Source organism: Chiloscyllium punctatum, chromosome 4 (genome assembly GCF_047496795.1).
Source record: "Chiloscyllium punctatum isolate Juve2018m chromosome 4, sChiPun1.3, whole genome shotgun sequence".
Classification (NCBI taxonomy): Eukaryota; Metazoa; Chordata; class Chondrichthyes; order Orectolobiformes; family Hemiscylliidae; genus Chiloscyllium; species Chiloscyllium punctatum.
This window is the reverse complement of record NC_092742.1, coordinates 73150914-73166981: the sequence shown is the minus strand read 5'-3', so window position 1 is coordinate 73166981 and position 16068 is coordinate 73150914. Positions and strand designations below refer to the sequence as shown.

The window sequence follows — 16068 nt, the reverse complement described above, 5'->3', positions numbered from 1 at the left end:
CAGCAGTGAAAATGTTACTATGAACTGAGCTGTACAATCAGCAGTAGAATCCTGGTCATTTTCCACCAGCTATTTTATATATAACTACTGCATTCATCAGTTAGCATATTTCTTCCAGGTGATGGGCAGAATCCACTCCCAAATAAATAATCAAAAACAACTCTTTAGACCAAAATCTTACATTCTGAAATAGCAAATTTCTTTGCTCAATATTACTACTCTCATTTCATTGTTTCTGGGTTCAAATCCTGGAATTCCCTCCCTAATGGCATGGTGGGTCAACCCACAGCAGGTGGACTGCAATAGTTCAAGGTGGCAGCTCACAACCACTTTAGAGGGCAATAAATGAGATGAGTAATAAATGCTAGCCAGCCAGTGATGCCCACATCCCACAAAATGAAATTGAAACTAGTCAAAATTCTGTTGTCTTGATGACAACTAAAGAACCTTTTGCACTGAAAATTGACAAGACAAATGTGGAATCACATTCTTTCAGACCTAGTTATTTTGAAGATTTTAAAGAAAGTGAAACATTCAAATAAAAGATATAAAATTAAACTTTTGTCGCTCTCAAGCCCAAGAAAGAGACACATCAAACGCCAAGTAATCTCATTTTCTGAAACGCTAATGATGAATGAGAGGACAGCTCAATGACTGAAAGAATGATCATGCAATCTCATTAAAAAGATTTCACATTGAAAAAATTCTGAAATACATAGGGAGAAAACAGTAAATATTAAAATAACCCAACTTTTGCTATAATAACCTTGCACAAATCAAAGGAGTAAAACAAAATAGAATGGTATCTAGGGTTTAGATATCCACAATAGGTTAGTACTGATGAATGTATGAAACAATGATGCACATATATATTCATTATAAAAGCCTGGTAAATTGATTACACGTGGTATGCAGCTGTGAACTTGATATTTATCAATAATAAATCAGTAGTGTGAGGAGATAGCTCACTGACAGGCAGAGGAAATGAAAATGGAATAGCTTCCTTGTTTCTAGTCGTCTATTTCTTGAAATGTATAAGTGTCCTGGCTGATGGCAATATAATAGCATTCATTAAAGCATTGCACTTGAATGGTTGATATTTCACTTGAGCAGAACAGTCACACATTTGCCAAGGGCATACGTCATAACTATGATACATATTGACTGTCCTTTAAAGTCAGTGTTTCTAAGTCACTAAACTTGTTTATATTCTCAAGCTGATTTTACTCAACAGCATCACTCTGTCCATATCTGATATTTCTACTACCAACTCCTTTAGACATATATCCTTCAGAGTAGAATTGGGATCCATAAAATTACATAGAAAAATAGAAAAATATAGCGCAGTACTGGCCCTTTGGCCCTCGATGTTGCGCCGACCGAAGCCTACCTAACCTACACTCCATATGCTTGTCCAATGCCCGCTTAAATGACCATAAGAGGGAGAGTCCACCACTGCTACTGGCAGGGCATTCCATGAACTCACAACCCGCTGAGTAAAAAAATCTACCCCTAACATCTGTCCTATACCTACCATGCCTTAATTTAAAGCTGTGTCCCCTAGTAACAGCTGACTCCATACGTGGAAAAAGGTTCACACTGTCAACCCTATCTAAACCCCTAATCATCTTGTACACCTCTATCAAATCCCCCCTAAACCTTCTTTTCTCCAATGAGAAAAGTCCCAAGTCCTCAGCCTTTCCTCATACGATCTTCCTACCATGCCAGCAACATCCTGGTAAACCTCCTCTGCACTCGTTCCAATGCCTCCACATCCTTCCTATAGTATGGCGACCAAAACTGCACACAATACTCCAGATGAAGCCGCACCAGAGTCTTATACAACTGCAACATGACCTCAGGGCTCCGGAACTCAATTCCTCTACCAATAAAGCCCAGTACACCATATGCCTTCTTCACAGCACTATTTACCTGGGTGGCAACTTTCAAAGATCTGTGTACATGGACACCAAGATCCCTCTGCTCATCCACACTACCAAGTAGTCTACCATTAGCCCAGTAATCCATCTTCTTGTTACTCCTACCAAAGTGAATGACTTCACACTTAGCTACATTGAATTCCATTTGCCACCTTACTGCCCAGCTCTGCAACTTATCTATATCGCACGGTAACCTGCCACATCCTTCTTCGCTGTCCACAACTCCACCGACTTTCGTGTCATCCGCAAACTTGCTCACCCAGCCTTCAAGCCCCTCCTCCAGGTCATTTATAAAAATGACAAACAGCAATGGTCCCAAAACAGATCCTTGTGGAACACCGCTAGTAACTGCGCTCCGAGATGAACCTATACCATCAACTACTACCCTCTTTCTCCTTCCAGGCAGCCAATTCCTAATCCAAACCTCTAATGCACCCTCAATGCCATACCTCCATAATTTTTGCAGTAGCCTACCATGGGGTACCTTATCGAACGCCTTGCTAAAATCCATATACACCACATCTACTGCTTTACCCTCGTCCGCTTCCTTGGTCACCTTCTCAAAGAATTCAATAAAGGTTTGTGAGGCACGACCTGCTCTTCACAAAACCATGCTGACTATCCTTGATCACATTATTCCTATCCAGATGTTCATAAATCCTATCCCTTACAATTCTCTCTAAGACTTTGCCCACAACAGAAGTGAGACTCACTGGCCTATAGTTACTCGGGCTATCCCTGCTACCCTTCTTGAACTTGAACTCTCAAATTAAAGGATAATTAAAGTGCAAGACCATTTGGCCCATTTTAAATCCAATTCATCAAGATGGATCTCAACATTGTCCCTCCCCACCCATCTTGTAGGCATTCAAAATGTCCCTTACATAATTTTTAAGGTTGATGCATCCACTATTCCTGATGAAGGGCTTTTGCCTGAAACGTCAATTTTCCTGCTCCTCGGATGCTGCCTGACCTGCTGTGCTTTTCCAGCACGACACTAATGTTGCAACCATTATTCCATCTGTTCCAACACATTAATGACATTTTCAATGTACTTATCTATGCTACACCTAAAGAACATAGAACATAACAGAGCAGTACAGGCCATTCGATCCTCGATGTTGTGTCGGCCTGTGGGACCAATCTGAAGCCTGTCTACTCTACACTATCCCATTTTCATCCTTTCATTTCTCTAATGACCATTTAAATGCCCTTAAAGTTGGTGAGTCCACTATTGTTGCAGGTAGAGCATTCCATGCCCCTACTACAGAGTAAAGAAATGGCCTCTAACATCTGCCCTGTATCTATCACCCCTCAATTTAAAGCTATGTCCCCTCATGCTAGCCATCACCATCTGAGGAAAAAAGGCTCTCACTGTCCACCCTACCTAACCCTTTGATTATCTTACACGTCTCAATTAAGTCACCTCTCAACCTTCTACTCTCTAACAAAAACAGCTTGAAGTCCCTCAGCCTTTCCTCATAGGACTTTCCTTCATACCAGGCAACATCCCAGTAAATCTCCTCTGCATTCTTTCCAAAGCTTCCACATCCTTCCTATAATGCGGTAACCAGAACCGTATGTAATACTGCAAGTACCGCCGCACAAGAGTTTTGTACAGCTGCAGCATGACCTCATGACTCCCAAACTCAATCCCTCTACTAATAAAAGCTGACACACCATATGCCTTCTTAACAAGCCTATCAACCTGGGTGGCAACTTTCAGGGATCTATGTACGTGGACATTGAGATCTTTCTGCTCATCTACACTACCAAGCATTTTACCATTAACCCGGAACTCTTTATTCCTGTCGCTCCTTCCAAAGTAAATCACCTCATACTTTTCCACATTAAACGCTATTTGCCACCTCTCAGCATAGCCCTATTTAGAGATACTCTCTCAGATGCATCATTTTCAGGCTGAAAAATTGATGTCCAATTTATTACTGGTCATTACTCAATCGGTCACGAAGTCAGAGTATTCCTTTGGGGGAAGAGGATCATAAAATTCACCACTAGCTTACTAATGCACAGTTTTCTCCTAATAATAAATCATACTATGTTTACACAGGATTGAAGCAAGATTGCCATGGCTGAAATGCCGGAGTATGTTTCTACTTTTTTTTGGAATACTGATAGGATAGTTGCCTCCCTACAGTTACATTACCTGTTTGATTAACTCCACCAAATAATATAAGTTAGTGCCGAATAAAGGAATTAAAAAGGAATTACAAATCTGCCCTTAACACCCTCGGAATCATAAAGCATTTTCAAAACTTTTTTTTAAAAGAGAATTGAAACGTAACAATCTTGGAATTAGCAAGTCAGTCAACACTATTTGTAAGCAATAAAAGCTGAAATGGCTGAAAAAATCTTCATATTTGGCAGAATCTGATAAGAGTAAGTAGAGCGAACATTTTAGATCCCACGGCCCTTCTTCAGTTCTGAGCGAAGGCAGACTTACCTCCCAACACTTTAGATTGGCAATTGATGAACTCTGGCTTCTTGTCAGAAAGATATCGCTGAGAAATATTGTGAAGGACCTGAAAGAAAGTGCATTTCTCGGAGGCGGTGCTTGCAACCCACTGGTCAAAGGAGTTCTCAAACACTAGATCAAATTCAGGACAATCCTGAAAAGAGAAAAAGTTACATTGCTTTATTACTTTTTTCATACTGAAACAATACAAATGCATAATCAAAAATATTAACCTACACATAGTTGGCTAATTTATCAGTTGGTTAGTTTATAACTCAATTATTAGTACTCAATTGAACTTAATACCAGTGGTGACACAGCTGTTGGACAATAATCTTGTAACACTTACTGAATTTAACTGAAATACGGAAACTGAGCATTCAATTGAGTCTTGTGCTTGAACTTTTTTTAATGCATGATTTTTATTGGTCAGCTTTCATCAGAACACTAAGCGATCATAGCAGACTGAACAGTGCACTAATGTAAAATTAGCAGTGACAGCAATACATGTAGTGCTTTAATTTATCAACACATTAGTGCAAAAATATTCAAATATTGCAGCATATGGATAAAATGAGCTCAATTTGTTTCTTTAAACAATTGAAATTGCTGGCAACAACCCTGTGGCAATTTATTCTCCTAAACACACTGACTCTGACTGTACCAGAGTTCCTGAGCCTTACAGCATTCCACAAGGGCCATTCCTTCCACAAAACCTTAGTCTACTCATCCATCACACCAAACAGCTCTTCACTATCCCTGACCCATTCTAATGCAATTCATTAAGTCTGACACTTGCCTTTTTACCTCACTTGTCGCTGCCCTGAACACATCTTTCAGGTGAAGCAGCAACTTACTTGTATCTTTTCCATCCAGTCTACAGTATTCACTGCTCTCAATGCAGTCTCCACCACAGTGGCAAGATCAAATGCAGAGGTTGTGACTCCTTTGCGAACACCTCCACTCTGACTATGAGAATCATCCCAAATATCACTTACCATTTCACATACATCATATCGCTCTAATGTTAACATGTCTGTCCTGGGCCTGTTGCAATGTTCCAAAGGCAAATGCAAGATCTCATTTTTTGTTCAGGCACTTTGCAACCTTCAGGTATCAACATGGAGTACAATATCAGACCCCAAACTCTATTCTCCATTTTGATTACACCCCTGCCCCAGTCTTGTGTTTACACAAGTTTTGTCAATACAGCGGAACTATATTTGTTATTTGAGCCCATCATTAACATCTATCCTTTATCTATTTTGCTTCTCCACTAACATCAACACACTCTGCCTTTTGCTTTCCTTGTTCCACCTCCCCTCTTTCTACACAAAGAAGAACATTTTTCTTGCTCTCTGCAGAGATGAAGTAGTTAGATTGGGATTGAAATGATAACCTTTTATCTCTCTCTCTCTCTGCATATGCAGCCAGACTTACTATTTTCACTAATTTTATCAGTTACTACTCATTGGGAGTTTCATTCTTGAAGTGAAAGCAACTGTCTGATAATAGTGAATAAAGTTATCAGTTACCATGGCATTTCACACTGTCCATTTATATTTCCGCTTGAATACGTCAACAAAGTATTTTTGATTTTGTGCTTCTGACTTTAAATGAACGCTTCAGTGCACAGTGTCATTGTGAGATATCCATGTATAAATAGGATTCTGACTTTTGCATCAAATGTAGGTATTCCATGTACAAATCTATATTTACAACTGTCTATTTAAATATCATGCTCTCAGGAAGCTGTATTAATTTATTTTAGCAAATCAGTTTAGAGTGCTTGTTTAATTGTTACCATAACATTAACTCTTGCCCCAAGGTTTTTGCAACTTTTGTTTTTAATTTGCTCATGCAATATGAATGTCACAGACAAGGCCACTACTCATTACCCATTTCGCACTAACTTTGACTAAGTGATGGCACCATGACAGTCCACATGCAGGTTTATAAAGAAGGACTTGCAAAATCTTACCCCAATAACAGTAAAGGAGCAGTGATGGAGTTGCAAGTCAGGATGGTGTATGGCTTGGAGAGAATTTTGCAGGCAGTGGTGTTCTCATGCATCTGTTTCCCTCACTTTTCTCGGTAACGGATGTCATAGGTTTAACTAAGAGGCCTCAAAAGGAACCTAGTGTAGATGTGCAGTGCAAGTTGCATATGGTACACATTGCTTCCACTGGTGCTAGTGGAAGCAGTGTGTGAATGCACTGCATTGACCTGGATTGTATCAAGCCCAATCATGAAGGCAAGCAGAAAATTCAACTCCACTTTGGCCTTATAAATGATCAAAAGGCATTCTGAAGTCAGGTGTGTTACTAACTGTAAAAATTCCTAGTCTCTGACCAGTTCTTGTCTCACTTTTTCAAGACTGAGTCAGTTAACTTTCTGGTCAATGTAGTATACAATATATCCTCCTTTAGGCAAATGAATGAGAACTGCACAACATAATTCTCCAGGGGTAGTTTCACAATATTTCACCCAGCTATTCAGCAGTTGAGTGCATTGGGCACATCATGACTGTAGTACTGAACACTTGTGCATTTCAGATTCTTCTTAAATGGTGAAAGATTGGAAAGTATTTATGTCCAAAAGGTCTAAGGCAACTTTACTCTAAGTCACTGAAATTTAGCAGGTGTGTACAGAAACAATTCAGAAGAAAAGTGAAATACAATCAAATTATTACTTTCTCCTATACTCAAATTTTCATGTTGAAGACTAACAGACTGCTTGCCTTAGGAATTGCATGGGCCCAAAAGAAAATACAGAGAACTTTCCTTGCTTTTTGTCCCTGCAAAGATAGTGATCCCTTTAAATTTAAAGAGCATGGCATAATGCTAATATACTTAATTTATTCACATTTCGAATGCTCACCACATTAAGAGTGGACAGTAAACCCATGCAGCTCAGGAACACTTGGTAGAAAACGTGGTTTTCCGGTGTAAGGATTTTGATCTGAAGCCCAGACACATTGCATTAACAGTTATATACATTACCACTTAATTTCTATTGTATCCTTATGAGTAAGACAAACACAACATTTCTTAAAGTGATGTTGTATGTTAATCGCAATTGTAAATGTGCCTTTCTTCCATTATTTGTTTCACCACTGACCCTGTTGGGATCGATGCCATTCACTTGGCGGAGCTGATCAAGCATCCACTGTGACCTTCTCACAAAAGATGACGACCCTTCAAACTGCTTGACTTTGGTAACAGACACCAGTGCTGGTTTCTTATTGGTCACTGAAATAAAAAAAAGAATACAAGTCACTTATGTGACAGAAATACAGACAGCCCTTGTTAACTTGTTCACCCATAGGTAGTAACAATTTGAAAATATGAGTGATTGACTGAAATGAATAACAGTAACCAAATTATTTTTCAGTGATAATTTTTAAAAATTCCTAATTCACTCATCCTACTTTCATGGTCTCCAGGCACAACGAGACAAATTCAGGTCTTTTCTAGTTAGATCTCCTTGCAGAAATTATCAATTACTCCATGTCAAGTGCTTCTTGAGATGTACCTGAATCAGTGCGGTCTACCTCTATCAAAATTCAAAACAAAATTCTACCAGTAACCTGCTCAAGACCTTACCTTCAATTGCTGAAAATGTGTGGCTGGAAAAGCGCAGGTCAGGCAGCATTCAAGGAGCAGGAGAATCGACGTTTCGGGCATGAGCCCTTCATGCCCGAAACGTCGATTCTCTTGCTCCTTGGATGCTGCCTGACCTGCTGCGCTTTTCCAGCAACACATTTTCAGCTCTGACCTCCAGCATCTGCAGTCTTCACTTTCTTACCTTCAATTGGACAATTTCACTCATATCCATAACTTGGATTTTGCTATCAGGAGCAAGTTACACTGCTTGTGGTTGATCTGGTAGAAAGTTACCCATAAAAATTTAAATGGCTGCTCTGTCTATTTCAAATTGTGTGACATTAGTTTCATTCCACATTAGCTGCAGGGAATTTCCAGCATTCAGCACCAGAGACGTCATCAAACAAGTTTAGCAGGTAATCCACACTGAAGGAATTTCACGGACAACAAACAAGTAAAAGCCACTGATTATCCCTCACTTTTTAAATGAGAGAAATAATGATGGGAATATAAGTGATTAAGAAATAAGTCAAAATATCAAACTTGTAAAGACTACACATTTTTAATTCGAATAAAGAAATGTTAAAAACACAAAAAAATTTTCAGGTTTTACGGTGAGATAAGAAGGGTAAAATGTGGAAGTTCACATGAAATAAAGTAAACCAAAACTTTCAACTGTATGGACTGCAATAGTAAACTCTACAGAGGAACAAAGAATCATAGACAGTAATTCCTGGAAGCATGTTTAAACTCACTGGGTAAAAATCACATCATTCTCATTGAGTGTACTTTTTATTCCAATCCTTAACCAGCCCAAATACTTGCTGCTCCACAGCCTTTGACTAGGTGCAATAGCTAATGCATTCTGCTTAAGAACCTTCACCTTGCTACTTCTCTTACTGCCTTCCAAAGAGCATTCAAAACTTGTATCTTGTCTTTGGTTATTAGTCCTGGTGTTTTTTTTCCAATTTCCAGTGCCCAGGAATTTTTCATCTTTGTAAAATACTGGACAAGGAAACAAAGCTTTCATTTTAATTTTGAGGTTGAATTCTGATCTCATCTTTAGCTTGACACATGATAGGATTTTCATCTAATTCAGAATTTTGCAAGAACAAACTTTTTAGTATGAAAGGAACCATTGTTCTGAAAGCGAGCCGTACTATGTTCTGATGAAAGGTGTTTCTTTTTCCATAGATGCTGTCAGACCTGTTGAATATTTCCTGCTTCTTATTTCAGAATTCCAGGATCATCAGAATGCTTCCCTTGTTACATTATGTTTGCTCATGTAGTCTGCGCTTAATGCCTCGTTTCACAGCACATACAGTCACACATTCTTCCATTATACCACACCATGACACAGCACTCAATGTTTTCTACCTTAGAAACTGAAAGTTGGAAAGTAGCAGAATAAAGTAGAGAAATAAGAAAAAGTACAATTAAGAAATAAAACCGAAATAATTCTCAATGCTGAGCTATTCTAAAATGAGAGAGAAATTGATTAAGATTTTGTATGTGTATTCCAGTCACTATAGGAGGCAAATTGCTAAATATTATATTTTGTATTAAGGAAAATTAGCATGCCAGATATTTTCAGCAGAGCTATAATTAAATGATTCAGACTCCTATGCTGGATTTGCAAATTTCAGAAGATCATGTGACATTTCAACTGCATCCAGAGGCAGACTTAACCACTCCTTATTGCTGCTTTATCCCTGGTCTTTTTGCAGAGTGGTAATTGCCATTTGGAGTTATGTCGTCATTAGGATTTAGTAAAACTTCCATTTTACTGTCTTTGAGATGTCACTAGTGCATCTTGCATCAATACAATTTACCTTGAGTGCTGCCTCATGATAATGAGTGGCAGATAGTTAGCATTGCCTTAGAGATTTGGATATTAGACAAATGGTATTTCATTGTAAATTATATCTAGAACAAAAACTGCAATCACCAATTAAAATTGCTTTATAATTTTGCATTTGTGACATAAAATTCTGAATTAAAATACAGTACAGACTACAATTTTTTACACTGATCATATGACATTAGCAATGTTGCTTTATCACAAAAACTAATTCTACTAGATTGGCTCTGGGAAACGAGTGTATTCAGGCACTAAACAGACAACGTTCCAAAATTAAACAGAAAGCCTCCACCAATTTTACCACTTGAAGTTATTTATTTTTATAACATTCCTTCAAGACACTGACTGAACCGAGAGGTTTGATTTATTTCCAGACTAGAACAACAATTGGCAGAGCATTTCAGCTTGCACTCTCAGGTTAACAAAACTTAGATACATGTATTGTTGCAGAGTTCCCCATTCAATTCAGTTTGAGTGTGCAGTTCATTAGATTAAGAATTTCACTAGACAACTGATGTTTAATGACTGCACTTCTTAATTAGAATTTTTATTATTTAAAAGAATAACAAACATGAATTTTTAAACACTCGAAGTATAAATTTCAATAATTTACATTTTAAAAATACATGAAATCTGTCTGACGGACTGAAATGTATGTAGAGTGTTTCACTTCAGTTTGCATTTTTCTTACAAGACAGAGCAGACCATTCAACCCATCAGGTCATTTCCACCATTTTACTCTACATACATTATTCTGCCTGTCCTCATTACTACGTAATAACTCTATTACTGTGCTCTTCAATTTCTCGCTCAAGTCTCCAGCTGGCTACCACTTAAAAGTAAGTAGAATATTTGTCTCAAGCACTCGCTGAATATTCTAAACTTTTACACTTTTTATAGCTTTGGGTGAATCTTAAATTGCCTATGGATTTATATACAATTTTAACACCAAGACAAACTAGACAGATAGTTGCAATGGAAGCAATTCTGATAGGCCTATTCACATTTGATTGAGGGTGACTTGGCTTTTAAAAAAATTCTAGATGATGAAACACACTCAACTTTACCACTTCATTTCTTCCAATGGTCACCCAAACAGCACTCAATCAGACATCATCATAACAGAAATACAGGACATTAAGGCCATCAAGTTAGCACAAGCCTTTATCTTTCTCAGAAAGGAGTTAATTTAATGATGCCCTCCTACTTGCAGTACGTACCTTTTCAAACAACTGTTTATTTTCACTCTTTTCATTCCTACTGCAAGCCCTTCAAAATGGAGACTTCAGGAGCTAATTCTTCAACTTGCATGCAATCAGCACCCAGTAACTTGCACACCTTGAGTTGACGGTTTCTTTTTTTAAACGCTTTCATTCTTTTCTCGTTATCTGAATCAATAGCTCTCTAATTCCTAGTAACACATTGTTGAAGATATTAGTGTTTGCATTGCTTTTAACAAAACAGAGTGGAAGTGCTCCTGCCACTTAATTTTTTATGCATAGAAAAACCCTATTCCTTCATTTCAAATTACCCACTTTTTTTAACATATTCTTTCATAATATATTAATTCTCTCTTTACACTTATTGCATGTGCTCCTCATTTTCTCATATGAACAGTTTGAATTAATTTCATTGTGTCCTCATTTAGATTAATGCTAATTAAAATGATTTTCCACAATACTCTACCTTTGATGTCCCTGTTCTCCTTTTGGAGAATATATTTATTTCATATTAGAGGATATTTGAACTGATTTGCTGACATTTTCACCATCTTTTTTCTGCCCAGTTATTTGGGCCAGATCGGCCTATCACAGCGAACACTTATTTTTCTAACCCCAATTTTTCACTGTTGACCTTTCAATGTAGTTTCCTATTTTTAGCATTTTATGGTGTGATTGTTATTTCTTATTTTCTTTGCTACGCTCACACAAATGATTTTCCCCACTTAGTTTCTCAAAACTAAAACAAAAATATTTTATTTCCTTACTGGAATAGAAATTAATTGTCTAGAAATCAGTCATGACACATTTTACGAAGTAACAATATGGACTGACTGCATTCTTATCTGTGCTCTGTTTTTTTGAATCCTATTATTCTAACAATGCCCTTGAACGGTTTCCAACTCTACCTGTTTTGCACTGTTTGGTGGCCTGCAACATTCACTAAGAATTGCACAATTTCTCTAACTACTTCTTATCCATGCAGAGTTTAGATCAACGTTAGAACAATCAGAAAGAAGTTGGATTATGACAAAATCCTTGACAAATTGCGTCATTCCACCACCTTGTCATAAATAGAAATATTATAATCATGGCCTATCAAATTTAAATCACATCTCCTTATATTTACTAATTATATCCCTTAAAGTCATTAACCTCAGTTTTTGCTTAATGTTTTGCGTATTCGCAGACATAGCTTAAAATCAAAAATCCATTTTTTTTTGGCCCTTGTCTTTCATATCCACAACTGTTTTTGCTTTGTAATGACTCAGTGCTTTCGCTACTTTTTCTCTCCCTCTCTTCTCCATATCACCACGCTCCCCCTCCAGCAGTACTTTCTTGCTTTTTGCTTCAACTACACCTCCTCTTACAAATCCAATTAATTTTGTTTTCCTCTCTAGTCCCAAAACTTACAGGTGATCTTCCATCCAGTATCTGAAATTTACAGAAAGGAGTAAATCAAGAAGATACAGATCTGAATGACTGGTTTTAATAATTTTGACACAATTTCTGACTGCCTCTTGTCTATTGCCGATTCCTTGAACTGGCTTATCCTGTAATCAAGTGACTACTGTAGCCATCTTAATTCAGTATTGTCCTGATAGGGACTGTCAATGTTCAGCTGTCATCTTTCATACCTGGGATATCACATGGAAGAACAGACTTAAGATGGCTACAGTAGTCACACGATTGCAGGTTAAGCCAGTTCAAGGAATCAGCAATAGACAAGAGGCAGTCAGAAATTGTCAAAATTATTAAAACAAGCCATTCAGATCTGTATCTTCTCCTTGTTTAACTCCTTTTTGTAAATTTCAGATGCTGGGAGGAATATCACCTGTAGATTATCCCACTTTTAACAAAAAAAAATCACATCTGGCAACTGGAATACACAAATTACTTTCAGGCAATTGCTTTTTAGCAGACTGGAAAAAAGAAATAATGATGGATTGAAAACAAAATTGAAAAGCTGTGCTCTGGCTTGCTGACTCAGCCTCTTGAAAGCACTTGGCTACAAAATAAAAACTAGAGAAACATCCATTCACCAAGAACAAGGATTTCTACAAATTCAACATTGCTGAGGATACAAATGATCAATTAACTAACTATGGTCTCAGGTTTAAACCTTCTACCTTAAGGATGCTTTCAACCAGGCCTACTCTTGGTCTCCCTTCCTTTACTACTCCCTCAGGGAGGAGCTGACAAATGACAAGTAATATTACTGTCAATAATATTATTGTCACACAAATGCCAGGCAATGTCTCTTATAGGAAGTGGTCAATCTAACCACTGTCCCTTGACATTTAATGGCATTATCCTCACAGAATTCCCCCAACATCCATGGAGTTACCATTAACTAGAAATTCAACTGGGCTCAATGAACATAGTCTGGATTAGTGGTGCTGGAAGAGCACAGCAGTTCAGGCAGCATCCAAGGAGTTTCGAAATCGGCGTTTCAACGTCGATTTCGAAGCTCTTTGGATGCTGCCTGAACTGCTGTGCTCTTCCAGCACCACTAATCCAGAATCTGGTTTCCAGCATCTGCAGTCATTGTTTTTACCTCAATGAACATAGTGGCTACAACAGCAGGTCAGAGCCTAGGAGTACTGTGGTGAGTAACTCACTTCCCGACTCCCCAAAGCATATCCATCATCTGGAACACTAATCGTTAGGAATGGGATGGAATACTGCCCACTTGCCTGGATGAGTGCAGTTCCACCAACATTCAAGAAGCTTGACACCATATAGTACAAAGCAGCCCACTTGATTGGCATTACACCCACAAGCATCCACTCCCTCCATCACCAAAACTCAGTAACAGCAGTGTGCACTAAGAGACAGTGTAGAAATTCAAAGATCTCCAGACATCACCATTCAAACCCATGATCACTTTGGCATGGGCATGGGCAGCAGATACATGGGAACACTCGCATCTGCAAATTCCACTCCCAGTCACTCCCATCCCAATTTGGAAACATGTTGCTGATCCTTCAGTATCACCTGGTCAAAATCCTGGAAATCCCTCCCTAAAGGCATTGTGGGTCAAGACACAGCACATGGATTTCAGTAGTTCAAGAAATCAGTTCACCATCACCTTCTCAAGGGCAACCAGGGACAAGCAATAAATGTTGGCCAGGCAACAACATCCACATCCCAAGGGTGAATATACAAGTTATTGTAACTGGCTGATTTTCAAGACTGGAGGATAGTGCACAATTGTTTCCAAGGGGCCAGTTTTACGGTTTGTGTTTTTAATTGATTTTGATATTGATACAGAACAAAATGTTAAAACTTTCTAATACCACCAAACCTCAGAAAAGAACACTAATTGTTTGCAACAGGACATAGATATGGTAGCAGAATGGATAGACAGAATTTAATAAGAATTATGGGATTTATTTATTTTGGCAGGGGGGTTAAGGAGAGACAGAACTTGTCCACAAAATTAAATGTGCACAGGGTAAAAGGAATCTCAAGATCTTATAGGTGGCACTAAACTCTTAGTTAAGAAGCCCAAGTACAAAAGCAAAGAAGTCATGTGCTAGAACTTGATAAAGCCCTGCCCTTTAGGAATATAGGGGGTCCTCAGGAGGCTGCAAACAAGATTTAGCATGATGGTTCCATGAGGTATTTGGCTATAACATTAGGTTGGAGAAGCAGGGATTGAATTCCTTGGAACAAGGCAAATTGAGGGGAGTTCAAGCAGAAGTGTCCAAGATGATGCCAGGTTTACATAAGGTGGGCAATAAAAGGCTTTTGTTATTGCTGATCAATCTGAGATTCAATCCTTTAACTAAGGGTTTGGACAAGGGATGATTTTGGGGAGGCGCTTTTGGGGAGTGTGAAAAATAACTTCTAACATTGTATAATAATGACTTTGATTCTCAGGAGGGCGGAGGAAGTGGACACAATTAAATGAAAATTTAAGTGGGCACTTGAGGGAAATAATATTGCATGATGATGCAGATAGAACCAAGGGATTGGGGCCAATGGATTCCTCCAAAGAGTCAGCGTGACTCTACAGACCAAATGGATCGTTGCATGCTATAAATAATGCCATGGCTCAACTGTACTGCTTTCATCCACCTAACCTAGCCATATTGTCAGGAATTCTAATAGATTTCTTCAGCACATGCTGCTTTTCAATCTCGTGTTTTGAGGATTTTTAGAAACATTTCCAAGAGACATTTCTAAATTACAAACCCAAATAAACTCTTTAACCACTGCCAATGTCATGCAATCTTGAACAACTTTTAATACTCGTGGCTCATGTTGCAAAAAATTTTAATCATGGTAAATACCTGTTTATAGCTTTTGCAAACGCACAATGTATGCTGAGTGCAAGTGCATTTTTTGTCTATTTTGGCCCCAATCAATCAATCTCTTAAACAGATTGGCAATAGCAGGAAAATCTTAAAGTAAGTTCTGTTTCACAAACATGGAGAATACTTTTAGTACCTTGACAAAAACTGCTAGTGCACATTACCAATACAAAGGATACTTTCTCGTTAAGTACTCAATAGGATAGGTTGGTATAATTCCACATTACTGCCCATTTATTTAGGCCATCAATTTACCATTGAATGCCGTTTAGGAAATCATATTAATGTCAGTAAACTTCAAGCTCAACTTGCTAAACAGGTTTTCTGGCTTCAAATGAAGTTCTGCCATCTCTAAACTGCAAGAATTAATGATCCAGAGGAAAGAAATAAAGAAAGGGTTCTCGGATGCTGTTAATCTTTAACAGAAGCAGTGGGAATTTAATATAAAAATCTATTTTCTGTCACCATTTAGTCCGACTTCATTTGTTACAAAGCACTAGGCACAGCAAATTCTGTGCAGTGCAAACTGGGAATGCACAGAAAGAAACACTCAATGGGAACCATAAGACATAAAATTTAGGAATAAGTTTAACCTCCGGGATCACTTTATGCTGTCCGTGATCAAATGAAAGTGATTTTTCAATTAT

General features: G+C 38.1%; 1 protein-coding gene across 1 annotated transcript in view; it reads right to left on the bottom strand.

Moving 5' to 3' along the window:
• stxbp6 (syntaxin binding protein 6 (amisyn)) overlaps positions 1 to 16068 on the bottom strand; it is a 210236-nt gene that overhangs the window by 68115 nt on the left and 126053 nt on the right. The window contains exons 3-4 of the mRNA XM_072569021.1: positions 7537 to 7667; positions 4405 to 4570 (exon numbers count right to left, since the gene is read on the bottom strand). Of these exons, the coding sequence (XP_072425122.1) occupies positions 4405 to 4570; positions 7537 to 7667 (297 nt within the window). The remainder of the gene's footprint in view (positions 1 to 4404; positions 4571 to 7536; positions 7668 to 16068) is intronic.